Raw genomic sequence first — 26,051 nt, forward strand, 5'->3', positions numbered from 1 at the left:
TATGATCGTAGAATACCCTTAAAATTGAAAGGGAAGTTTTATAGGACAGCTATAAGACCAGCTATGCTATATGGATCAGAATGTTGGGCAACGAAGAAACATAATATCCAAAAACAGAATGTTGGGCAACGAAAAAACATAATATCCAAAAAATATAAGTTACCGAGATGAGGATGCTTAGATGGATGAGTGGTATAACATTGAAAGATAAATTAAGGAATGAACATATTTGTGATAAGTTAGGTGTAGCTCCTATAGAAAATAAGATAAGGGAAGAACGACTCAGATGGTATGGACACTTGCAACGTAAGCCTTATAGTGCACCTGTGAGAAAGAATGACTTAGTTACTATGGGAGACAGTAGAAGGGGTAGGAATAGACCTAAAATAACTTGAGAGGAGATAGTAAATAAGAATTTAATATCTTTAAATCTACAAAAGAAATGGTTCATAATCGCATAAATTGACGAAAAATGATTCATATAACCGACCCCACTTAGTGGGACTAAAGTTTGATTTTATTGTTGTTGTTTTGTATCCTGTAGTTTTCTTCCATGGGCCTCAGTTTTTGTTTTTGAGAACCTAAGTCAAATTTTTTTCTCTTTTAATTCTACAGCCCTAGAGATTCTAAAATAAGAAGTCAATAGAGCAAGTGTCATGGAAGAACAATCATCCTATTTTTGTTTTGAGAACCTGAAAGCACCTAATGAATTAAATAGGGTGTACACTGAAGTTTCTGTTGAATCCTTCAAAATTTGCAAAATTCTTTTCATTCAAACAAAGGATTTGAAGATCCTTATTTTAAATCACTCGGCCTTTCCATTCTCAGTCCCCGCATACACAAGACCCCTCCACCATAACACAAATATGATTTTATGAACCAATTTAAACCTGTAACACACAGCTCTCTCTCTCTCTCTCTCTCTCTCACAACTCTTCTTTTTTGGGTTCAGCAAACAGAGGTCTCTCTCCCACGCATAAAAAGGTGGGAACTTGCGCAAAGAACACCTGCAGTATCTATGCAGTTTGACATTAGAAGCTCTCGTGCAAGCAGTGGCTGCTAATAGAGCCCTCTCACTGTATTTTGAAGAGGTTCTTTAGTTTTACAACAAGTCTCCACTCTTCAATTGTAAGATCATCCTGCACATTAATTTTATCGGTGTCATCCTCATGTTTTGCAATAAAATATGATGCAACAGAAGGCTGGATCCTTTGAAACTGTAGGTGAAGTTTAATAAAATTTACCCGATAATTAGCTTTGAGTACATCAATGGACTTCCTTGAGATGTGACTCACGAGCTCATCATCAATCTCAAAATGCCTGCCAAACATCTTTTGCTGCTCCTCGGCACTGGAACCAACTATCTGCAAAACCAAACTCGCTTGCTCAGGTAAATGTGTAAGGGCAAAAAAAAACTGCTTTTCTGATGGTAGAACTGTTCGACCAGGCTACAGAAGGGTCTAGAAAAAGTAAAACAGCCCTTATACATTAAGGCAAAATAGGTTGACCCGCCCTGACCTCTTCTGCAGTTTGGCAAAAAGAAGCAGACCTCCTATGATATTTGGCAAAATGATAAAGCTAGGAACATGTCCCAAAAATCAAATGTAGTGGAAGCCTATGGGATTTTTTGAAATGAAACCTCAAGAAAAATCCATGTCTTTCTGCTGAACCCCAGGAGAAGTACTTGAGATCTTTGAGGCCTCAAGGAGGGATTGCATCTTTTTTATCAAATCTCAATGGAGACCAGCATTTTGTCATATAAATTACAACAGGCCAGGAAGCACGTGTTGGACAATGATACACCACCACCATGTCATGACACATCCAACAACTCAAATAATAAATATATTTATTTTATTAAAAAAAAATTCCGGACACAACTGGGGTAGGGAATCTTCTGATCTTTCTAGTTTGTTATTCTTTCTGTCATTAGACTTCAATCTGATAAAACCATATTTCTCACACCTGCCATTTTGGGCCTTTGCGCTGTCATAAATTTGATGGCAACTCTCGTGTGATGTGAAATTGCAAAACATGAATGCAGTTAATGCACTTTGATGAAATTTATTTCTAAACTGAATGAAAATAATGCCCTATAATCCGTTCACTATTTTGGCCAATTACAAATGCTTAACTTTCAAAAAAGAAGAAATCAATACTAAATATGTCAGGCTAACATTGCCTTGCTTGATAACTACCCTCCCATCAAAAGGAAAAGTTAAAACACAAAAAATTATAAAAAGAACCATTACTACTAAAATCTTCAATTGAAAATGCATCAAAAACATAGTGAACAAATTTTCATTTCCATATAATCAGGCAAGCCATTAATGAACTCATTCCATTGACTGGTTCATCAACTAGACATCTCACCACAGATTATTCAGAACCATCACTTGAACCTGAATTCACAAGTTCTGGAGGTAAGACTGCCCAAACCATAGCCTCCCCAAATCCTGATATGGATCCCACCTAGTGCATTGGGCATTTTTACACCCCTATTTCCTCCTTGACACAATAAGTGGAATCAGAGAAAGAACACACTAAAATAAAGAAAGCATGTATAGACAAAAAAATAGGCACTTCATAATCCCACCAAATGTTATATCTTGTACATAAGAAGGCTGCAGAATAGGGTGCACATGCACATGGACAAATTACCATCAAAAAGGGAACATGCACAAGCATGGATGTGAACATCCATTACAAAGCACTAGGAAAATTTACATACTAGAAAAATATATTTAAGGGTCAATTTGATTAACAATTTTGTTTGGGGAAAGGAAAGGAAAGGAAAATAAGAAAGAAATTCATTTTCCATTATATTTTCTGTCAATAGCAAATACTATTAAAAATGAAAACTTGTTTAAATATAATTAAAAATTTTTAAATTCAAATTTTAATGATGTGAAAAATCAAATTTTTTGTTCATTGATTTGGTATATTTTTATTTTTTTTCATTAATACAACAACAACAACAAACCAAACCTTAAAGTCCCACTAGGTAGGGTCAGCTACATGAATCTTTTTATGCCAATTTATGTGATCATGGACAATTTCCTCCAACAAATTCAAGGGTTATTAAATTCTTATACACTATCTCATTCCAAGTTATTTCAGGTCTACCTACCCCTTCTTCAACCCCTCACAACAACTCACTCACTCTACCTCACTAGTACACTATGTGGCCTATATTGCAAGTACCCAAGCCATCTAAGTCGTCTCTCCCTTATCTTATCTTCTACAAGAACAACGCCTAACTTACCACAAAATGTGCTCATTTCTTAATTTATATTTTAACATTATACCACTCGTCCATCTTAGCATTCTCATCTCAGCAACTTTTACTTTTTGAATATGTTGTTTCTTAGTCGTCCAACATTTTGATCCATAAAGCATAGTTAGTTTATAAAACTTCCTTTTTAATTTTAAGAGTATTCAACAATCACACAATACACTCAAAGCGCTTCTCCATTTTACCCAACCTGTTTTAGCTCCCATGCATTACATCTTCAATTTCTCTATCAACTTGCATAATAGATCCAAGGTATCGAAATCTATTAGTGCTATTGATTTCTTCATCATCAAGTTTAACTTTGATTCCATATTCCTCCTTCTATAACTAAAGTCACATTCTATATATTCTGTCTTATTTCTACTTATCCTAAAACCTCTAGATTCCAAAACTTCTCTTCATAATTTTGACTTAGATTCTACTCCACCTCTAGTTTGATCAATCAAGACAATATCATCTACAAATAACATACAACATGGAACCTCATTTTGGATACTCTTAACCAATTCATCGACCACTAAAGCGAAAAACCAATTCATCCATCACTAAAGAGAAAAAATAAGGGCTTGATGTATATCTATTGTGATTAGAAATTTTCTAATCTCTCCACCCCTAGTCCTAACACTAGTCATTACTTCATCATACATATCCTTAATGACATTAGTATACTAGCTACATACATTCTTTAAATAAATAAAAATAAATAAAAAATAAATTTAAAATAAAAACCCACCATACATAGCTTTTATAGTAGATCTCCCACGAATGAAAAACCATATTGATTTTTCTGAGACTTTCGCTTCTAATCTTAATCTTTGTTCAACTACCCTTTCCCATAATTGTATTGTATGACTCACAAGTTTAATTCCACGATAGTTATTACAATTTTGAATATCTCCTTTATTTTTGTATGCAGGCATTAAAGATGCTTTTCCTCCAATCATCTAGGATCTTGTTAGTTTTTATAATTGTGTTAAATAAATTAGTTAACCATATAATTCCATTATCACCTAGGCATTTCCAAACTTCTATTGGGATGTCATCTAGTCCTATAACTTATCCATCTTTCATCTCTTTTAGTACAAACACAACTTCATTAATTCTAATTTTGCAAAGAGTCTCATATATTTAGTCTTTTCCTCATTTGACAATTCTAAGTTTAAGTCTTCTAATTGGTTTTCATTAAATAGCTTACTAAAATAACTTAGTCATTTTTTTTAACATTGCCTAATTCCTTACCCTTTCTTTCTCTAACTCTAAACAAATTTAAATATGTCTCTTTCCCCTTCTTTCGTATCTAATCTAGCATACAAATTATTAAATTATCTATGTTTAGCTTCACTAACGGCCTTTTTTGCCTCTTTTCTCGCCTCTTTATACTTTTCAAAGTTTTCCATGTTTCTGCATTTTTGCAGTGTTTAACACTAAAATTTTTTAAAAGAGCTAGCAATCCTTCTCCAAAGAATGTTTGTCTACAGCATCCACTATAGTCCGATCATCATCTTTGATCATTTTATCTATAAATTTTATTATATTTTCTCCCTTTGGGTTCAACCACCTAGTTCTCTTGCACTGATTCATTTTATCCTTTCTCTTCCATTTTTTAATACATATAACTAACACTAAAACTCTATATTGTGTAGTTAAGCTTTCACCTAAGATAACTTTACAAAAAAGTGAAATTCTTCGTATTACTTTCCTTTCCCCAATATTTTCTAAGTTCCAAACGGGGCCTAAGTATAAAATCTCTTTTCAATAAATACACCTGCATTGCCATCCACCAAGCACAAGGAGATATGGATGTGCATGTGTGCATGCTCAAAGCACTTGGAAAATGCACTGTGTTGGAGGGGGGAAAATCTTCAAATATAAAATAAAGCCCAAAAAAATTGTAGATGAATGAATAAGCCTGCAAATGATTTGGTCAAAATAAAAAAATAACATGATAAAACAATGCGCACGCACACAAAAACCTTCCAAATAAAATTCATCTACGAAGGGGTGAGAGGATGGATGCAAAGGCAAAGATTGTAATGGCCAAGAACAAGTTTCAGAATTTGAGAAAAGGGTCTTGACAGCAGTTAGGGACAAAGTTGTTTTGTGCAAAATCAATCATGTTGCCTATTTTTTGTTATTCTTGCACCAGATTGAAATCTATGTAAAAACAACTCTTTATTTTGTGTAGAATGTAACTTTTATGTCATTCATTAGGTAATCTATGTTTGGATTTTTTTTGGGGGGGGGGGGGGTGGTGGGTGGGGGAAGGGGGCAATTGGGGTTTGGTCTGTGTGTCGACGATAGCATTTTTTCTCTATTGTGTAGTTTTTGAAATTCTCTCCCTTCTTAAATTTTCTGCAATATAAGATATTTAACTTTGATACAAAATTATTACCTTTCAGATATTTAATTTTCTTGCAGTATGTAAGATGCATTGTTGTTATTTAGAAATTACTTGTTTCCAATTTTCCAATATTTAAAGGGGGTCGAGTGATGAAAAACTTACATTTTTTAGCTGCTTAAACTAGTTCAGTGTTAAGTGGTATTGTCAAACAAGACAAATTATTTAGTGTTCAATGGTTAAGTCAAGCTCTTATCTGGTTCACATATTTAGAAATTGATTTAGTATTCAGCATTTACAACTAAATTTTATCAGATGCGTCGTATTAGGCACATTAAATTAATTTATTTTCTGAAAACACCAACAAAAAACTTCTAGACAGTTCTGGAGACACGCATGACAATTGCGACTTCTCTGATCTTTCTCGTCTACCATACTTTTTTGTTGCTGGATTTCTATTTTTGTTTGAACAATATTTTCAAGTCTTCAATTGTTAGGCTTTTGTCACAAATTTAAGGATAAACTTATGGACGTGTAATGGGGTTATGGGAGGGCAAGAAATCCTCCTAAAAACAATTTTAAAAAAAATGGAAAAAAAAAAACAAAAACAAAAATAAGAAATACATACAAAATCTCTTAACACTAACACTACAACCAATCAAGCCGGTGATCAGAAAAACCAACACACCCATAATCATCAGAAGAGAAAACTCAAGGTGATGAAGAAAGTATAGTTCTATTACCATCCCAAATCAAATCAGTAAACATATATCAACCATGGATGACGCAAGTATTTCTCTCAAGCCAAACACTCATTAAACAACGAAACTTGCAGCCAGCCTCCACTGCCACAATCTCCTCAATTCTCTTGCCTTTCAAAACTTCTTAAAGCACAGAACAAAATAAAAGCCTCTAAAGAGATGGAGCATCACCAACAGTCACCACAAAAACCAAAAAGCTTGCTCCATAAACCCCAAGCAACAGAAGTGAAGAAACAGATGAACATGAGACTCGCCACTTGCATAGCACGTTATAAACAATCATCAGGAGACAAAGACTTGTAAGGTCTTCAAATCTTCAACAAATTGTTGGGGATAACTCAATTCAGAATGACCATCCACACAAATGCCTTAATCTTACAAGGAACCTAGCTTCCCTCAAAAAATTAGCAAGAGGAAAGGAACTAAACGAAAGAATCATAAAAGTATAAAAAGATTTATAGGAGACTCAAACATCTCAAGTCCAAATTTCAACTTCCCCTTCAGAGGCAGCCTGGAAAAGAGTGCTACAAACGAAGAAATAAAGAAAGCAACATAAAAACAATGCTCAACCATCCAATCCTCACCAAAAATACACATGATGCAAGGAAAGAAAGCAGTGATATCTTAATGACCACCACCACCACCACCACCACCACGAAGCCTCAAGTCCAACCAGGTAGTGCCAGCTACATGAATCCTCTTCTTTCATTCTGCATGATCTAGGGTGATATCCTTTGGAAGTTGGAACCCCACATATTACCACTAAAATTAACTAGCTCATTTATTCCAGCTCATTAGTATGTTATTTGGCCTATGTTGCAGGTGCCCAAACCACCTTAACCATCCTTCCTTTATCTTATCCTCAACAAGTGTCACGCCTAAGATACTACAGATATTCATTCCTCAATTTATTTTTTGAAGTTATATCCTTCATCATCCTTGAGATTCTCATTTCAAGAAAGGGTGACAGGACTACTGGGGAGGTATTATTGGCCGCACATACGGGATGATGTGGTTGATTATACCAGAACTTGTCTCACTTGCCAAAAAGACAAGGGGGAGCGGAAGAAGTATGGTACTTTCATAGCCGCACCAAAGTACTGTCTGGCAAGGGAGATGACCCAATTGTTCCTTGTGACCGTTGTGAAACATTGGGGTGTTCCCCAAGTTATTGTTTGTGACCGAGACTGAATGTTCACTGACAACTTCTTGACAAAATTTTTCCACAAAATCTCAACCAAATAATAGAACTCCATCTGTTTTCTAGCAAACCAAATTTACTTTTAAAACTTATAGCAAAAGAAAGTTTCCAATGCACAATGCCAGGCCACTTACCCAAAAGGGAAATGTTTTACACACAAAATTCCCTAGACTCAAGCGCTCCCACAACCAGGACCTACAAACAACCTCCCAACTCACAAGATGATCCCGTTTTCTCCCCCAACTTCAACCATAGAAATTCCATCCCATGAACATTAAATTAAAAAAAAAAAAAACCAGAATTAGAGTAATAACTCCCTTCACTTCAAAAAATAAAAAAATAAAAAATAAAAAAAGAGAAGACTGCATAACACCACAACCCACAACAGTAGCAAAACTAGAAACTGTGTCATGATATAGGTTAACAGCAGCTAAATCACACTTCCCATATTAATATCTTTAACCCTAACACTAACTCAAAAACCTATATGATGGTAAGAACACCCTATCAAATGAAAATCCAATTTAAACACAAAGACTTTTCTTTTTACATCTAACATCTTCAACAACCTCATTAGCTACAAGAATGACATCCAAAATTTGTCTCACGCTTACAAAATTTGATAGAAAACTTGATACAATGTCATCTAAAACCTTCCTTAACTATCAGTGAGGCAATAATAGTACAAACACTTGTATCCAAATTGATGATCTAAAAGCATTCATCTTAATACATTGATCCATTTGGGGAACTAAAATGATGAAAGTGGAATTCATGTTTTGTGGAATTACTCCATTATCATAAAATCCTGAAAAATTTTCAACAAATACGAGTTAACCACATTCCAAGACCACTAAAACTTCAGAGCTTTCTCCCATCCATGCCAAAATTTTCATCCTAATTTCCTCCTACTCCTCAAAAGCCTCTCCACCTACACCACCTTCTTACCTGAAATAACAACTCCAATCCAACCCCTCAATCATAAATCTATAATTAATATCAAAATAAAAATTCTCAAAACACCAATAATATCTTCATCGATCACTATCTTAATAATCGTTCCTCCACTAGTTTCCAAATTCTATAATCACATTTTTCCTCTGCCTACAATGAGCAAACCTACGAAAAAATTTCAAGTCACAATCCCCCTCCTTAGCTCACTTAAACCTAATCTTCCACCTCCAGCTCATGTCTTCCTAGATCCTTCATAAAGAAATCCTCCAACTCATTATTATGCAACACTCTCCTCAAACCCAAATTCTCTGAAAGAGGACTCAAATTCTCCATACAATCAATATCTTCAATCCCCCTTAAAACATTAGCCTTCCAAACATTCACATCTCCAAACACCTCCACATTCCAAATCTTAAAAACGCTTTAATGTGTCGCAATTCCTTCAAAAACTTACCCGCCTCATTCTTCACTCATGGGAATTGTCTACAACTGTCCTCAATAAAAGAAGGAAAAGAAAGGTGAGTGAGCCACATTATCTCAAACAAACCACAAAAATCCCCCCAACCAACCGTGTAAACATAGCATTGACCAAAGGAAAGTCTTTGAACTCACACTCTAAAAAAATTGTCAAGTGATTGCATGCTAGGAGTGACCCTAAGCCTCCCTGCCTCCCTAGGAAAAAAAAAACCTACTTGCATTAAAGTCACCACCTACCACCTAGAACCTAATTAGGAGGCTAGAAGCCAAAAGAATAAAAAAGCCCATCCTAGAATAGAGATCTAAAACCATGCCTCGAGGGGACTTATGTGGCTGACGTTACATTCTCTATTGAGGAAATCTTTAGACTCTATATATTTCCCCGTCTTTAGACTCTTTATGAAATCTCAGAAGTTTTAGATCAAATATTCCCCCTCACTAGGCTGAAGTTACATTACAAATACTGTCTTATTTCTACTTATTATAAAGCCACTAGACTAAAGGTTTTTTCTCCATAGTCCTAACTTGTATACTACTCCACTCCTACTTTCATCAATCAGAACTATATCATCTGCAAACAATATACACCATGGGATCTGATTTCGGATATTCCTAGAGTTCATCGATTACTAATGCGAAAAGATGCGAACTCAACATAGAACCTTGATGTACCCTTATTGTGATTGGAAATTCTTTAGAGGTCAAAAAAGGGGAGCTCCTAGTCACATAGCATGAGAATGAAGCCTATTTTTCATGAATGGGGTTTTCCGACTATTTGCTAAAAACCAGTTACATGCTAGATATTTTATCTGAAAAAAATAACATAAAATTAATGGAGAAAGTTAGGATATGCTACAAGAATTAAAAATAGAAGACTAGCAAAATAAATTCATTCTCCCATAAATTTAGATTAAGGGAGTGAGGAGCTAATAAAACTACATTCCTTTAGAACATGATTTCGCATGCAAAAACTAGCAAGGAAACACCTACATTAAGTAGATTCTGTACCAACAGAACCAATACAAACATGCCCTAGAATATGTCTTGGAAAATTTGCCCAAAGTATCAGACTGTATAACTAGACAAATCATGATATTTTTGCCAATTCTAACATGCATCAGTTGCTAGAGAACAAATGCTAAAATGAGCATACAAAAATGGCTGTCACCAAACAAAAAACCAACTGAATTTAGCAACTTTGAGATTCTACTCAAGATGATAATGGAACTACAATAACAGGACTCTTAAAGAAACTCTTGTTCAACAAAGGGCAAAGGATAGCCCAAATATCTGTTACGGAAGTTCGCGTGACCATGGCAAAAATTGTTTAAACAGTAATAGTGAAGAGTCTCCCTCAAACAAGGCTTATTAAAGTAATTAGGCCTAAAGTGTTGCGCAATTCTTCAAACAATATCTGAAATTAAATATATTATACATCTCATTGATTAAATGAGTACTTTAAACTAGATCAAAGATTCTTGATTTTTAAAAAGAGCTTTCCAGACATTATTTATGCATCAATAAATACCATATATATATATATATATATATATATAATCCGAGTTATTCATAGCAGGGAGTTGGAAATATCATGCCGATGTCAATGCTAGAAACCATGCTCCAAAGATGACATAGAACTGAAGTTGAGAGACATTAAAAATTAAAAACCACACTGTTCTAGTGGGAAAATGTTTTGGGCGATCCGGCAATCCCTTAGAAACCAACTCCCTTTGGCACAAATTGATCAAGAGTAAGTTTGATCTTGTGGAAAGTTGGTGGTGCAAAGACAAGAACAAATGGTTACCTATGGACTCTAGACAGCTAGTGATTATTCTAGCAAATCCTTTTTTCTGCTCTTATTCAATTTCCTACTTTTTTTTTTAGAGAAGTATATTTAGAAAGCTAGAGTTCTAGCTTCTTTTTGGTTGGTAATTTTTGGTTGCTCTAGTGGATTTGAAAGAATAAGGATGACATGCGGTATTTGTTATGGTTTGTTGAGTTTGGTTTGTTGCTCATTTCAATGTGTCCCATCATCAATTTCTTTTCCACCATAATTCATCTTTCTCCACCACAAAGCCCCAATCCACTTTCCAGGAAGAGCTCTGTGGAAGAAAATGAGATTTTTGAACCCCCTCCCCCCAAAAAAATCCTTCTTGATCTATGGGTTCTTTGTTACGTCCCAATATACTAAATCGTAGTTGAAGCCCACCCCACATAGCCCCATAAGAATCCCATCTATACACCTTCAAACCTCTTAGCTACCCAACAAAAAATGAGAAATGGAAACAAGAATTATATTGCGAGGCAGTGAGGTTTAACAAAGTTCTAGTTAGGAGTGAGGATTCCCCATATTGATAAGTATTTGCTCTTCCAACTGGCAAGCTTTCCTCGAACTTCTAAATGATGACTCTACACAACCCACCTTTCCTGACAAGTATATGCTCTTCCAACTTGCAATCTTCTTTTCAAACTTCTCAATGTAGACTCCACAAGGTTCCCACCCCAAATTTGGCATCCAGTTGAAACCACAGGTATATAAAAGGAAACTTCCCCATCTTACGCTCCAATATCTCTGTTAAAAGGCAACCACCCACCACTTCACCCACAGGAATCACCTCACTCTTGCTTAAAATTTCACCTTGGGACCTAAAATTGCTTCGCAACATTAAAATACACAAATCAAATCTTCCATTTATGCCCTACAAAATGGTATTATCATCTGCAATTAGTAAGAAACACTATCATTTCCCTGTCCTCTCTCCCTACCCCAAAACCACGAAAAGATACCCTCCAAAACTTTCTAAGCATCTTAATAAGAGATTCAATGACAAAGATGAACAACTAAGGTAGATAATGGATCTTTTCACCTCAATTTCTCAACAACTTTGAGAAAAAAAAAATCCCATCAACCTATCTATGAAAATAGAGAAACTTGTAGTGGAGATGCATTTTTTAATCCAAGAACAGCATATGCCATCTTCACCGAAATTAGAAGGAGAGATCCCAACGTAAATGGAAATCAGCCTTCAACATATTAAATTTGCAAATCAGTCCCTTCCACCACTTCTGACTTGAGAGTCTACTACATCATTTTCCACAAGAATCCTGTCAAGAATCAATCTCCCTCACAAAAATGCATTTTGATAGAACCCCACAATTGTGCCTACCACTGTTCTAAACCTTGTTTCTAAGGCTATCAAGATGATTATGAAAGCACTACCAGCAACCTCTCTAGAGTATTTATACATTTTTTCCCTTTGGCAGGTGCATACCCTGCCTCTTGACCACCTCATGCCAGATGTAGTTCACTCACCCTATGACACATAACAATACACAATGCATATAATGTGTGTACAATTCTAACAGTTATTTTTTTGAACTCTTTTTTTCTTTTGAATGTGTATCAAAACACTGTTGGAGAGGTCCTTTAAGAATAAGAATTCTCCTAGTGACTCTCAAATATATGGCACTGGTTATTCATGCTCTTTATGTTGAAGAAGCCTAATTTTCATATTTTTTAATATTTAACGATTATGCTTTTTTATTGTCTCAAGGCAAAATGGAAACGCCATTTAAGGTTAATAGACTTGGAAACACTTAAAATTGGAACCTGTAGCATGACCAACAGATAAATTATAGTACCATTGAGAACTATAAATAGAAGTGCATAGTTGGACTCACAAAACTACATGATTTAGTTATTTTTACTAAGAGGGCCCATAACCTAAATAATATGATACCTCACATTACAATAAATTATAGTATTTTGAAGTATGAAGTATCATATTATTTTGAAATAACTTATTCAAGCCTGATTCCTATGTTAGATGTGAAGGAACAAGAATGCTACTGCAATATAATTGAACGTAATACATTTTGCATTTATTTCAAACAATTTAGAAACCTACATTTATCTTATTACATGCAATACAAAATATTAGTATTATATGAAAATGTGCAATTACATACCTTGATGGCAACCTTCTGGCCTTTTTTGGCAAGATCAACTGGCTTGTGGTTAAATTCAATTGATGCAATCCGACCAATATCAGTAAAATCTCTTTGAGGAACACAAATAGGCGTCCCAACCTGCACATAAGGCATTTAATAATACATCAAAATCTTGTTAACTAGTTCTCATTATAAATCATAATCAGAAACCAGCTCCTACTACTAATATTAATAATATATGGAATAAAAGTATAACAAATGAATAACTACAATGTAAAATATTTTATTTAATCATACACATGGTTCTTACAATTTTAATGTCATCATCATGTAATTTAGTATGTTTTGCCTGCTATTATATGTTTACTTATCATTACGTTCCTAACTTGCCCAAGGAGGAGTTCCTTTGACACGTAGAGAAAGGGATTGGCTTCTCTGCATTCATTCTTTGCCAGCGTAAGAAATGCCTTTTTTGCTAGAAAGATAAAGAGGAACAAGTAGAAGAAGAGAGGAGAAAAAAAATCAAGCTGCCACCTCTCGCTCATGGCTCACATAGAGCCCTAAATTCCTAATCTACTAATCCCAAATTTCTTCAAGTAAACTAAAAGGTCTCCTCCTACCATTCTCCTTATCTATTCATTTATTGTTTACCAGACAAATTTGTAAAATTGTCTTCAGAAGGTAAACAGATTTTCATGTACAGGTTTAGAAAAAAAAATTTCAGTATATTTTTTTTTCTAGTTGCAAATGGAAGACTAATTTATATTGCTAATTTTCAGTAGATTGATGAAGTATATATAAGACCCTAATTGTATTAAAATGTATGAAATATGTCATATTTTCTTGTTGACAATAAACACTAGTTTGTGGTTTTAAAATTTACTAGTTCTAGAGTATATATAATGGCCAAAGCCCTGGTCATAGATTAATTTTTTATATAGATGGTTTTATTTTGATGAATTTGCTAACATAAGTTCTGGATTTGGTGATTTTAAGTTTTTATTTTAAAATGGAAAAAAATTAAAATAAAAACAACAATAGATGACGTTAGATAGGGCTGTGAATGCAATGATTTTGCAGTGGTTATATGTAGTATCAAATTGCAGCAACTAAATTATCTAAATTGTGTCATCACTCATTAAAAACCAATTTTTTATCAGAGATTCTTATACATCCATCTTTGAAAAAATAAGTATGTCTAAATAGATAGACTGCAAATAGTTACACGTCACTTCAATATAGTTTATTTACTTAAAGCTGTCTATTATGCAGCTTATGCTTTCCAAGCAAGAGGTCTGCAATCATTATTGCTATTTTTTTTACATTGCTCGTATAATTTTTACTGGAAAGAATGTAGTAAAAAATTCACTTATTTAATTTGATTAATGCATAAATAATATGCTTATGTTGATATCTTGATTGTCTATCATACACAAATGTTTTTTAAAAGTTCCTTTAAAAAATCTTTTAGATACATTATGCATATGATCACCCCAGCAACCAAATGTCCTAGATCTGCCATTATGGGAAATATGTGTGGGCGTATGTATGTGTGTATTGATACTTTATGCATATGTACATACATGTATCCATGCATATGCATGCATTATGAGGGCAAGATTTAAGTAGTTAACATTTCCTATGCATGCACATGATTACATCATTCCTGACTAGGAGGCTAGAATCAATAAGTAGGCCAAAAGGAGAATCCATTATAGTATGACTACAAGAACCAATTCACAATTACCTTAATTGCCATCCTAACTATAATTAGAAGTTAAGATTTTGGAAGCTAATGAAACCTGTATTAGAATTAACAAAAAAATAAATAAAAAGCGAGAGAAATCCAGCCATATCTGTCCACTGCACACACGAAACAAAAAAGAAAGTAAACCGGAGGAACCAAAATTAAACATACCCTGGCAATGCCTTCAAGAACATCAACACCCAAGACAATTGGATCCTTCTTGTTAAATACACAGTTTGGTATAATCTTAAGAACACATGGGAAGACTGCTTCATCAGCTGCTTCCCTTTTTTTCTCTTCCTTGAGATTGGAAATGTAAGCCTTGAACTGATCAAACAGGTGGTAAATAATATCCGCAATAAAAATCTTCACACCCACATCATCTGCAAGCTCCCGAGCCTCAGGTGTCACTTTGACATCAAATGCCAAGATAGTAGCAAACTCCTTCTTCTTCTCAAGCATTACACTCGCCTTCATAACGTCCTTTTTATGTACCGGGCCAATGCCTATACCACTAACAGGAATGCTCACTGCTGGGGACTTCAGGAACTCTAGCAAAGCTTCTAATGAACCAAGAGTCGATGCTTGAACATAGACACCCTCACCACTTTTATCAATCCTGCTCATGACTGACCTCACATCTTCCATAGCAACTTCCATGACATCCTCCAAATCATCACTGGAGGCAACAACATATAGACTAGTGCCAGCAATAGCATGCTCAAGACCCTGTTAAGAAATTATAACACCAGAAGACACAAAGCACTTCTCAACAAGAGTATAACTCAAAACATTTATCAAAAGAATACAGTCAAAATGGTGTTTTGAGCTGAAATTTTGGCCATGGCCACCACAAAAATTATCACCTGAGCAGTGATCTTGATACATTGTGCAGCTTTTATTTCTCTGTGATGCAGGTAAGTTCCCTGGATTAAGATAACCACATCATCGATCAAGGCAATGGGGAAGTGAACTTAACCCCACGGAAATTACTGGACATATTTACTGCCAAGAACTTGACAACAATGAAACAACCAAAAAAACCAAGTAACCTGACCTTAACTCGCAGCTCCTTCATTGGATGGGGTGTCAATAAAGCCCGAATTACTGTTACTATAGGTCCCTATGTTGGGGGAAAAAATGACATTATAAAGAACTGGAGACAGAAATTTTAACTACATTTCACACATAAAAATGGTTTTAGATTCTTGCCTGCATGCCACAAACAACTATTTGATCTCCTTCATGAAGCACACCATTAACCAACACAACATCAATCGTCGTCCCATGGCCTTCAACAACCTTAACCTCCAACACCGTACACTGGCAAACAGATCCAACTCAAAGTCAAGAGCTCTCATATTCTAACTACTTGTATTTTGAATAAATAAAACAAAGAAAAGAAAGCACACCTGCACATCATCACTGAACGTAAGTTTCTCAACCATTTTCCTCTGAGCCCATTCCACCAATAGAAACAACAAATTTGGTATGCCTTCGCCACTGTAACATCGAGAGAGAGAGAGAGAGAGAGAGAGAGAGAGAGAGCTGTATCAGGGCACTCCCCAGCAAATAATATGGCCTTTCAGTTTCTCCAAAACCAACCAAGTACTGGCGGATCATAAGAGAGCTGTATCAGGGCACTCCCCAGCAAACAATATGGTCTTTCAATTTCTCCAAAAACAACCAAGTACTGGCGGATCATAAGGGGGAAGAGAGGGTCGGTCGCCCCCAAACCTCCAAAAAATCTTAATATTACTGCAATTTTTAAGATGTTTTATTAATATTGTGTTATTGCTTCCTTATTAGTTTCTTGGGTTCGTTTAGATGCTTGTGGAGATTAGACAACACAATAGGAGAAGTGTATCATATATCCAAGCTGCCTCCATACATTATTCTAATATTCGAATTTATGGCCTCTCATAATCAATTTGTATGGTGTTCCTTATGAGACAAATATCTTTTAGTAAAAGAGATAAGAAAAGAATATTACTTATGTACCCTAGAGAAAAAAAAAGTTCAAATTGTACTTTCAATTTCATCTTATCGTTAAAGGTTAAATAGTAACACCCAAACCCTTCTCCAAACCTCAAAATTTGGTTTGCTACAATTTCTCCTTTATTTCAATCAAGTCTCTATAAATTCAACATATTGATATTGCAATAAAGTAATTCTTAATAAATTAAAAAAAGGTACTTCTAACTTTGATAAAGTTATATTTTGATAATATACTTGTTCTACACTTTTATATAACTTTGTTAATAATTTTATTTTATTTCTTATTATATATGTTTATATACGTACTATTCTATGCTGATAGTACATACAATTGTTACCATTTTGGGATACAATTTTTTTTATTTTTTCTAATTTTAGGTGTTTAATCAACAATTTGACAAGGAAAGCGTGTCTCAAAAAAAAACGAAATGAGTGCCACACAAGTATAAAAATTAGTGCTATGAGTATATGTAAGATCATTCAGTATTGGTATTGCATTTTTATTTTTCCAAAAGAATTTATGGCTATAAATTTTAATAGAAAAATTGTATACTTTCACCCAAAATAAAAAGTTAATTAACTCATTAAATTGAAAATAAAATGTGGAAAAAAGTAGTAGAGAACATTGAACTATATAATTTTTTTAAGTGATCCACCCCCACCCCCCACAAAACAAAACAAAAATCCAGATTTTTTACTGCACCCTAGGAGCCTCAACCAGCCATGAGCTATACGACAAGACTAGACCTGCTTACAGAGACATACCTGATAGCACTTGTAGGCACAATATGGTAAGTTTTGTAAGTTTCCCCCATCTCTTTCTTTTTATAGTACAATTCAGTATTCAATCCCTGCTCCTGGAACTGTGCAATAATCTGAAATGGTCCAAAAAATAAAAAATAACCCAGTTAACCAAAACAAGGGCGCATAACGAATGATAAAATGCTGGATGCTTCTCACCTGAGCAAGCCTCATATTGAACTCATTTTGTACATCTTTAGACTGTTGCTTCATTGCTTTCACAATTGGTGCATTGCGGCAAACTTTCCACCCATACAGCCTGTCAACCTTCATAATCAAGAAATAAAATAAACAAAAATATTAAAACATGCATTGAATAAAACGAAAAATAATAGTACCCTCAAAAGTATCCATATGCCATAAAACTAACCTTATTCAAGGCAATGATGAATTCTGTATTTCTCATTTTAAGAAGATTGAGTGATTCTATTGTCTGAGGTTCTAAGCCATGCATAATGTCAACCACCAAGATAGCAATGTCACATAAACCTGAACCCCGGGACCGTAAGTTATTAAACGATTCATGTCCGGGGGTATCAATAATCAATAAGCCTGGGACTTTAAACTCTGCATCTGCTTTCAGTTCCTTGGTCCTCTCACGTATGTTCTCTATAGGAAAATAGGTTGCACCTATTTGCTGAGTAATGCCACCAGCCTCTCCCTCCTGAACATTAGTGCCTCGGATACAATCCAATAGCTTAGTCTTACCAGTATCAACATGGCCCATGATACAGCAAATTGGAGAACGTAGATTATTTTCACTGCTTTTAGGAGGAGCATCAGATTTCGGTGCTACCTTTTTTGCACCAGCTTCACTTTTATTTCTTTGTGAATTTTCAACATCAAACTGACCCTTTTTACTGTCAGTATCCTGAGATTTGATTGCCTGAGAAGATACTTTCTTGGTGGTGACACTTTTTGTTTCTTTTCTGACCAGGGGTTCAGGCTTTTTCAAGTCAGCCTCTTCATCTGCAAATGCACTTTTCTCCCGCAGATTGAGAACAGCATCATCCCAGCTCTTTGCATCCCATTCGTCCTCGTCCTCATCCTCATCCGCGTCCTCATCATCCTCTTCGACTCCATTTTCCTCAACAACTTCTTCTGATTTCTCATCAATGTTCAAGTTCAATTCTTCAACCTTCTCAGTTTCCAAAGAGTCCACCTCACACACAGTTTCCTGCAGGCTTTCATTTGCATCTATACTTTCCACGGGCTTAACAGCAACTGCACCATTTGCCTGAACAGATGGTGGCTTGGTCTTCTTGGTTTGATATATGGGTCGTTTCGCCGGTGCACGAACAGCATCTGCGGTAGAAAGAGGTAAGGCCCCAGCATTAGCAAGTATTTGATTCCTCATTTGTTCTAACCGTCGAGCTTCTTCCTTCTGCTTCCCTGTTAAAAGCCTTCCTTCTTGCTTTTTCTTCAAAAGCTTTTCTTTTTCCCTTTCCTTCTTCCTACGTTTAGCCTCTTCTGCTTGCCTCTCAAGTTCTTCTTGCCGACGACGTTCCTCTTCTTCCTTCCTTAACCTCTCCTCCTCTTCTCTCTTCTTTCTTTCTTCAGCTTCTTTACGCCTAGCCAGTGCCTCTTGCATCTCCCTGACATGCTTAGGAACATTCTTAAGATTTTTCTTCTTTTCCTGAGTGTTTTCTTCCTTCACCTCTCTCGCTGCTGCTGCCGCTGCTTCTACTGCTGCTGCCTTTTTCTCCTTTTCCTTTTCCTTCTTCTTTTTCTTCTTCTTTGCAGCAGCAGACTCCACGCCTTCATCCTCACCTTCCTTTCCAGCTGTAGCATCTGCCAACCCAACTGGTTCAGGCTGGACCTCAATTTTCTCCTCTCGTGAAGGAGGAGCAGCAGCAGCAGCAGGTTTTGACATTGGATACCCTTCACCAAGCTCCGCAAGAAGTTTGTCCAAATCATCCTCTTCTTGAGGAGTCTTTCCACTCTTCTTCTTCTTCTTTTTTTTGTTCTTCGAAGTCTCTGCTACTCCTTCACTAACTTTTTCACTAAAATGCAAATCATCAGCTACCTTGTCAACTACCTCAGCATCTTCATCTTGAACACCAAACTGATAAGCAGCATCATCACCAGATTTTGAGGCAGTCAGTTGTTCAGATACAGAAGCATCTCCATCATTTTCTTCATCAAGTAAAGCGGCACTAAACAAATTGCTGCTCTTCTTTGAAGACTTTGATGACTTCTTTTTAGCTGTAAAGGTGATAGAAGCAGCACCTTCATCCTCTTCTTCTTCATCAATGTCTTTCTTCTCAACCCTATCTCCATCTTCTTCATCAAGCACATCAAAGCTAGACAATGCGAATGCAGTACTATTCTTCTTGTTCGATTTGGACTTCTTCTTCTTCTTCCCTGTAAAAGCAATAACTGGAGTTTCATCATCACTCCCTACATTATTCTCATCTACAGATTGATCAATTGCATCCACATCATCATCAACAGCCTCCAAATCAAAGGCACTGAACAAACTACCAGTCTTCTTAGAAGACTTGGATGACTTCTTCTTCTTCCCTGAAAAACTTATAGCATGCACATCCCCTCCCTCACTTCCATCCGATTCATGTTTCTCAACAGTTAAGCCAGACTGTTCGTCATCCTCATTCTCCTCATCAAGCAAACCAAAACTTGATGTGGTAAGCAAGTTCTTTTTACCATTTTTCTTAGCCTTCGATGGTTTCTTACCCATAATCTCAACAGCTGGAACATCATCGTCTTCTTCTTCTTCTTCTTCTTGCATTGGCTTTTCCTCATCTTCATCTTGACCCTGCAAACTCTTGAAGTTTCCCTTCTTATTCTTCTTCTTCCCAGCAACTGGATTAATGCTCTCTTCTTGATTCAGCTTATCCTCATCCAATTCCATCCCAATTGAGTCCTCATTATTTTTTGTTGCAAGTGCTTTTTTCTTCGACTTAGCCCCACCTGGAGGGTCATCCTCTTCATGTGAGATCGCTTTTTTACGACCCATTGGAATTCAGGAGCAACTTTGACAGATTAAATTATGCACCCACACAAAACCTTCTCTACCTTGATTGCAAATCCTGCAACCACCAAAACCACATCCCCTCAAAAATAATTCCAAAATCAATAACAATTAAAAGTAAAACAAAGGCAACATGACTTCTCCATCACAACTTATATAAATATAGCATCGGCAATAACTGTAAAATTCATCTGCAATGCATGGAAACGAATTAAATCCAAAATTGGGATTTCCAAGAGAATAAAGTTGTCAAAATTGCTTTGTGTGAATGCGTGTGTTTGTGAGAGAGCTTTGAAAAACATCAGGTAAGAGTTCGATTAGATATGTACACCTTAACAGCACCTGGAGAGTTAGATTAGATATGTACACCTCAACAGCACCTGACCTTTGAACACAAAGACCAGGCGAGAGCTCAATTTCAAACCCGACATATAAGAGAAAAAGGAGTCCGGTTGCAAGAATGGAACCAATAGTGCAGGTCTGTCACTCGGAAATCACAAATAAAACAAACACAGATCAGTTCGGAATCAGATATCCCAACTAATCTATCGAGCAAAGATCAAAAATACTACACAAACCAAAAATCAAAAATAACACAAATCATACATGTTTCTCCCAAATCCCAACAGATATGTCAATTCGAGATCATTCATTAAAAAACAAACAAAACAAAAATATTTATAAAAAAAAAACAGCTGAGATTTCATTGAACAAATTAGGCCTTCATTCGATAAAGAAAAATACATCCAGAAAAAAAAAATGGCCAAACCGATAACCATTGAACCAAATGCATTGAATCAAAGCGAAAAATATCAGGAAACGGAAAAAATAAATTAGCTTGAAACAGCAGCAGTTTACTTGATCGGGGGAGGAGGCAGCCGGCAGTTTCTATGGGAAGTTCGATGCACGATCAGGAGTCCGCCGGAGTTTGCCACGAATAATGGAGCTCGGGGCTGCTAGGGCTTCGTCACAGACGTTACAGTGGAACGGGCGATAGACCAACCTTTATCGTCTTGATCTCGTCGGGAGAAATATGTCCGGATATATACTCGGAGAAAACCGCAAGCACATGAATTAAATTTTTCATTTTTAAATTAAAAAGTATGATGTTTTACTAACCTAAAAAAAATATGATTAATAATTTTTAGAAAAAAAATAAATATTCTTTGTAATAAAAAAATTTGTTGTCAATTTTTAGATATTGCTTGTAAGGATGAGTTAAGTTTTTGTTTAATTGAGTTTTTGAAAATAGCATATACTTAGGGTTAGATATTTATTTATTAATTTTTTTTTATATTTATGTTTTTTAAATTCAAAATATTAAGTGTACTTTATTTTTAAGTTTTGTAGGCCTATAAATATCCTAAAGCATTAATTTTAAAACATAGTTTCTATATACAATTTTTTTTACATTACTTTTATCATATTATTTTGTCGTCCAAATATAGAGAGAACGTATTCTTTGTGAAACTTTATACAATTTATAATTTATACAAAATTGGATAGGGTCGTATAATTCAAATCGAATTATTGTATTTTAGGGAAGACAAATCAAAATGAAGTTTTACTACACCGATTTGTAGGTTAAATTGAAAAAATCACAAAGGGCTTAAATTGATATACCCCAAATATATCACCTATATAGAGGAAACCAAACCACGGCATTAATGAGGGCACTTACCGGCCAAATCAATCGCCTAGCCAAAGCAATTGACGCCCGTCTTATAATGACCAGAGCAATCCACGCCAACGGGGTAATAACCGAAGCGATTCACGTTCGCATCATAATTCGCCAATAAATGGCATATCACTTTCGAGTCAAACTATTTCACTATAAATAGGAACTCGGAGAAGACGATAAGGTATCTCATTTTAAACTCATCTTTACTATTACTTACAACCTCTCAAGAGCAATCTCTTACCTAGGCATCGGAGTGATCCCCCAGAGTACACCTCGAGTCCTTTAATTCACTCTTCGTTCATCATTTTTCAAGTGATCGAGATCGAAAGTTCATCGGAGGTCATTCGACATTTTTATTACGCAACATAATTTTTTCTAAAGAGAACGAGATATATGTATCTCAGCCTAATTGTGATTCGTGTTTGTGTTTGTTTTGCATATAAATTTTTTTTGTTATATTTGTATTATATTCTTAACAAATTGTAACATGATTTTGTTTTATGTTGGTTGCTTATCGATTTTATCATTATTTTTTATGTGCCCAAAATATATCAGCTAATAAGAGAAAGTCAACACCTAGTCACCACTCCCCAAGTCAGACCTTCTGACAAGAGCAATCAACTCTAACCCAATAAAGAGGATGAGAGATCCACGTCGGCGCCTTAAATGGTCGGAGTAACACGCGCGGACACTTTATGACCTGGGAGCAATTCATGCCATCGCGCCATAAAGACAAATCAACTCAAGGGTCAACCCTAACCACTATAAAAAAGGACGCGGGGAAAAGGCCAAGGTACGTCATTGGACGCCCATTTTTACTGTTGCATTTAGCCTCTCTAAAGCATTTCCCTTACTTAGGTATCGGAGCGATCCCCCAGAGTACACCCCGGGTCCTCCAAGCCTTTCTTCATTTCCCTTTTTCAGGTCAATGGAAGTCGAAAGAGCAGTCTCATTGATTTTATCCTGTAACAGTTGGTGCCGTCTATGGGAACTTGCTTCTGAGAGGCGATCATCTTGCTCTCAACCTCCAAAATTCTAACAATGCCAACCACATGCAATTCTAGCTCTAGTCTTGTCGCCGAAAAAGAGTCGCCCCAATCCATTAACTCCACACCCGCACAACCATCGGGGGTCACCAAAGAAGAATTCCTTGCTTTTCAAAAGAAAATGGAGGATATGTTCAACCTACTCTTACAGAAAAAGAGTCAGGAAGGGTATGTCCCCCCATCAACAATAGGTGAGTCCCGACGCAACCAAGAAAGCAGATAAGACAAAGGAGGGTGAGGATAAAACCTACCTCACCAAGAAGGTAGAAGACGCGAATAACATAGGAGTCAACCAACAAAGATTCACGAAACTGGAAGAAAGGATTAAGAAAATATACCAAATAGAGAAAATTGATGAAATAAGGCAAGACCAACCCGTTCTACGGGGAAGCATCTCTAAGATCCTCGGAGCCGCCATTCACCAAAAAAGTGATGGAGGTTCCACTGCCGCGCAAATTCAAGATGCCAACCTTTGAAAAGTACGAGGGTCTGTCTGATCCAATTGACCATTTAGACACCTTCAGGGTGTTAATGCAGTTGCAAGGCGCTTCTGACGCCATCATGTGCCGAGCTTTTGCAGCAATCCTTAAAGGTGGTGCCAAAGATTGGTACTGGACCTTGTGACCTGGATCGATTGGTTCCTTCTCGGAGATGGAACAGCTATTCACCAGCCACTTCCTCAGTAGTCGGCGAATCGTCAGATGATTAGCCCATCTAATGAGCATGGTCCAGGGAGAAAGGGAGACGCTAAAGAAGTTCATGCATCACTTCAATACTACGACCCTGGAGATCTGCAACCTAGACATGGGGGTGGCTTTGGCAGCTCTGACCATAGCCCTTCAGCCCGAAAACTTCTTGTACTCTCTAGGGAAGAAGTCGCCGGCTGATATGGGAGAATTGATGGCCCGAGCACAGAAGTACGTCAACCTCGAAGAAATAATGGACACTAAGGGAAATTGTATCGAGCTGAAAGGGAAAGGTAATAGTCGGAAGACGGGAAAACCCTTTAGACCCACAAAGTGACAGGAGACCAGTACGCTGCTTGCCAGCTCTAGGTCAAGAGGGCAGTCCAATAAGTTCTCCACCTATACGCCTCTAAACGCACCGTGGTCCGATGTGTTGATGCATATAAGGAAGAAGGACTATAACTCATAGCCCGAACCTATGCGAACCCCTTCATACAAACGCAATATGTCCAAGTTCTGTCAATTCCATAGGGATCATGGACACGATACAGAGGAGTGTATTCAGCTAAAGAATGAGATTGAAGCCTTAATCAAAAGGGGATACCTGTTAAGATTCATAAAGAAGAAAGATTAGCAAGGGGAACCTCGCGAACAGAAGAGACCCAACGGAGACGAGAAGGAAGAATAGATCATAGGGTAAATCGCGGTGATCTTTGGAAGATCCGCTAGTGGCACAGGTGCTCGCAAAAGATATGCTAAGTAGGTACTCTCAACGGAGAAAAAGGAGTCAAGTGGCAAAAGGAATAAACAAGATGAGGTTATCATCTTTGACAGTGGAGACAAAGAATGAGTGCAACAACCACATGACGACGCACTAGTACTCTCCTTACTGGTGGCAAATTACAAAGTAAGTCGTGTATTTGATAGATAACGGTAGCTCGGCCAACGTTATGTTATGGTCGATGCTCAAAGGAATGAAGATCGGCAAGGAACGACTCAAACCAATCTCAACCCCCTTAGTCAGGTTCGGTGAGGACGTAGTTCATCCCATGGGAACAATCACACTACCAGTAACAATAGGGACGACCCCACAACAAGTTACTTCACTGACGGAATTCCTGGTAGTCGACCGGCCATCAGTATACAACATCATATTAGGCCGCCCCTTGCTTAATGCTGTCCGGGCCGTAACATCAACATACCACCTCAAGATGAAATTCCCTACCCCACACAGGATTGGGGTGGTCAAGGGAGATCAAGCAGTGGCTCGGAACTACTACGTAATGGCCTTAAAAGGGAAGATAGAAGCCTGGGAGACCTTAACCATAGAAGACCTGGAGATGAGGGGGGAATACGCTCAAATCAGCACAGTGGGTGAAGACATCACACATATACCCCTAAAAGGAAACCAGAAGAGGTGCATGCAAATCGGGAGCCGCCTACCTGACACCTTGAAAGCAGAACTAAGCGAACTACTGGGCGAATTCACAGACGTGTTCACTTGGTCGGCCGAAGATATGCCGAGTATTGACCCTGCAATCATATAGCACAAGTTGCAAGTTGACCCCAACCACCGACCTGTGAAATAGAAGAAAAGGAGCTTCGCGATGGAGCCAATCGAGGTAATTGATGAAGAGGTGACGAAACTGGTGCAAGCCAGGTTTGTCAAGGAGGTTAACTATCTGAAGTGGTTAAGCAACGTGGAATGACGCACCTGCATAGATTTCATAGACCTAAATAAGGCATGTCCGAATGATAGCTTCCCTCTCCCCTGAATTGATCAGCTGGTGGATTCAACCTCCGGGCATGAACTTCTCAGCTTTATGGTTGCCTACTCGGGATACAATCAAATCCCAATGCATCGAGCTGATAAAGAGAAAACATCCTTTGTCACCGAGAGAGGGCTATATTGTTACCGACTAATGCCCTTCGGATTAAAAAACGCAAGGGCCACGTATTAGAGATTGGTGAATAGGATATTTAAATAACAACTCAGTAAAACAATGGAAGCATACGTAGACGACATGCTGGTGAAAAGTTTAAAAGTGAAGGAGCACTGCAAAGATCTGAGGGAGACGTTTGAGTTGTTGCACAGGTACCAAATGAAACTAAACACTTCGAAG

The 26,051-nt window shown here is 36.8% G+C and overlaps 1 protein-coding gene across 4 annotated transcripts; it reads right to left on the minus strand.

Moving 5' to 3' along the window:
* Positions 1-732: 732 nt before the first annotated feature.
* Positions 733-21,600, minus strand: LOC131144624 (eukaryotic translation initiation factor 5B-like). Of its 4 annotated transcripts, none has more exons than XM_058093367.1 (13): positions 21,374-21,584; positions 20,847-20,995; positions 17,894-20,573; positions 17,683-17,790; positions 17,488-17,597; positions 16,137-16,227; positions 15,937-16,047; positions 15,782-15,847; positions 15,591-15,650; positions 14,896-15,453; positions 12,996-13,115; positions 1,245-1,364; positions 733-1,139 (listed from the first exon to the last, which is right to left on the minus strand). In XM_058093367.1, the coding sequence occupies exons 3-13, from the start codon at positions 20,498-20,500 to the stop codon at positions 1,074-1,076; spliced, it is 4,017 nt and encodes a 1,338-aa protein (XP_057949350.1). In that variant the 5' UTR covers positions 20,501-20,573; positions 20,847-20,995; positions 21,374-21,584; the 3' UTR covers positions 733-1,073. The 4 variants fall into 4 exon arrangements, with proteins under 4 accessions (XP_057949350.1, XP_057949347.1, XP_057949348.1 ...); XM_058093364.1 differs by having other exon boundaries at positions 20,901-20,995; positions 21,374-21,573; XM_058093365.1 differs by lacking the exon at positions 20,847-20,995 and having other exon boundaries at positions 21,374-21,600.
* Between the last annotated feature and the right edge of the window lie 4,451 nt (positions 21,601-26,051).

The sequence above is a fragment of the Malania oleifera genome, chromosome 12 (genome assembly GCF_029873635.1).
Source record: "Malania oleifera isolate guangnan ecotype guangnan chromosome 12, ASM2987363v1, whole genome shotgun sequence".
NCBI classification, from domain to species: domain Eukaryota; kingdom Viridiplantae; phylum Streptophyta; class Magnoliopsida; order Santalales; family Ximeniaceae; genus Malania; species Malania oleifera.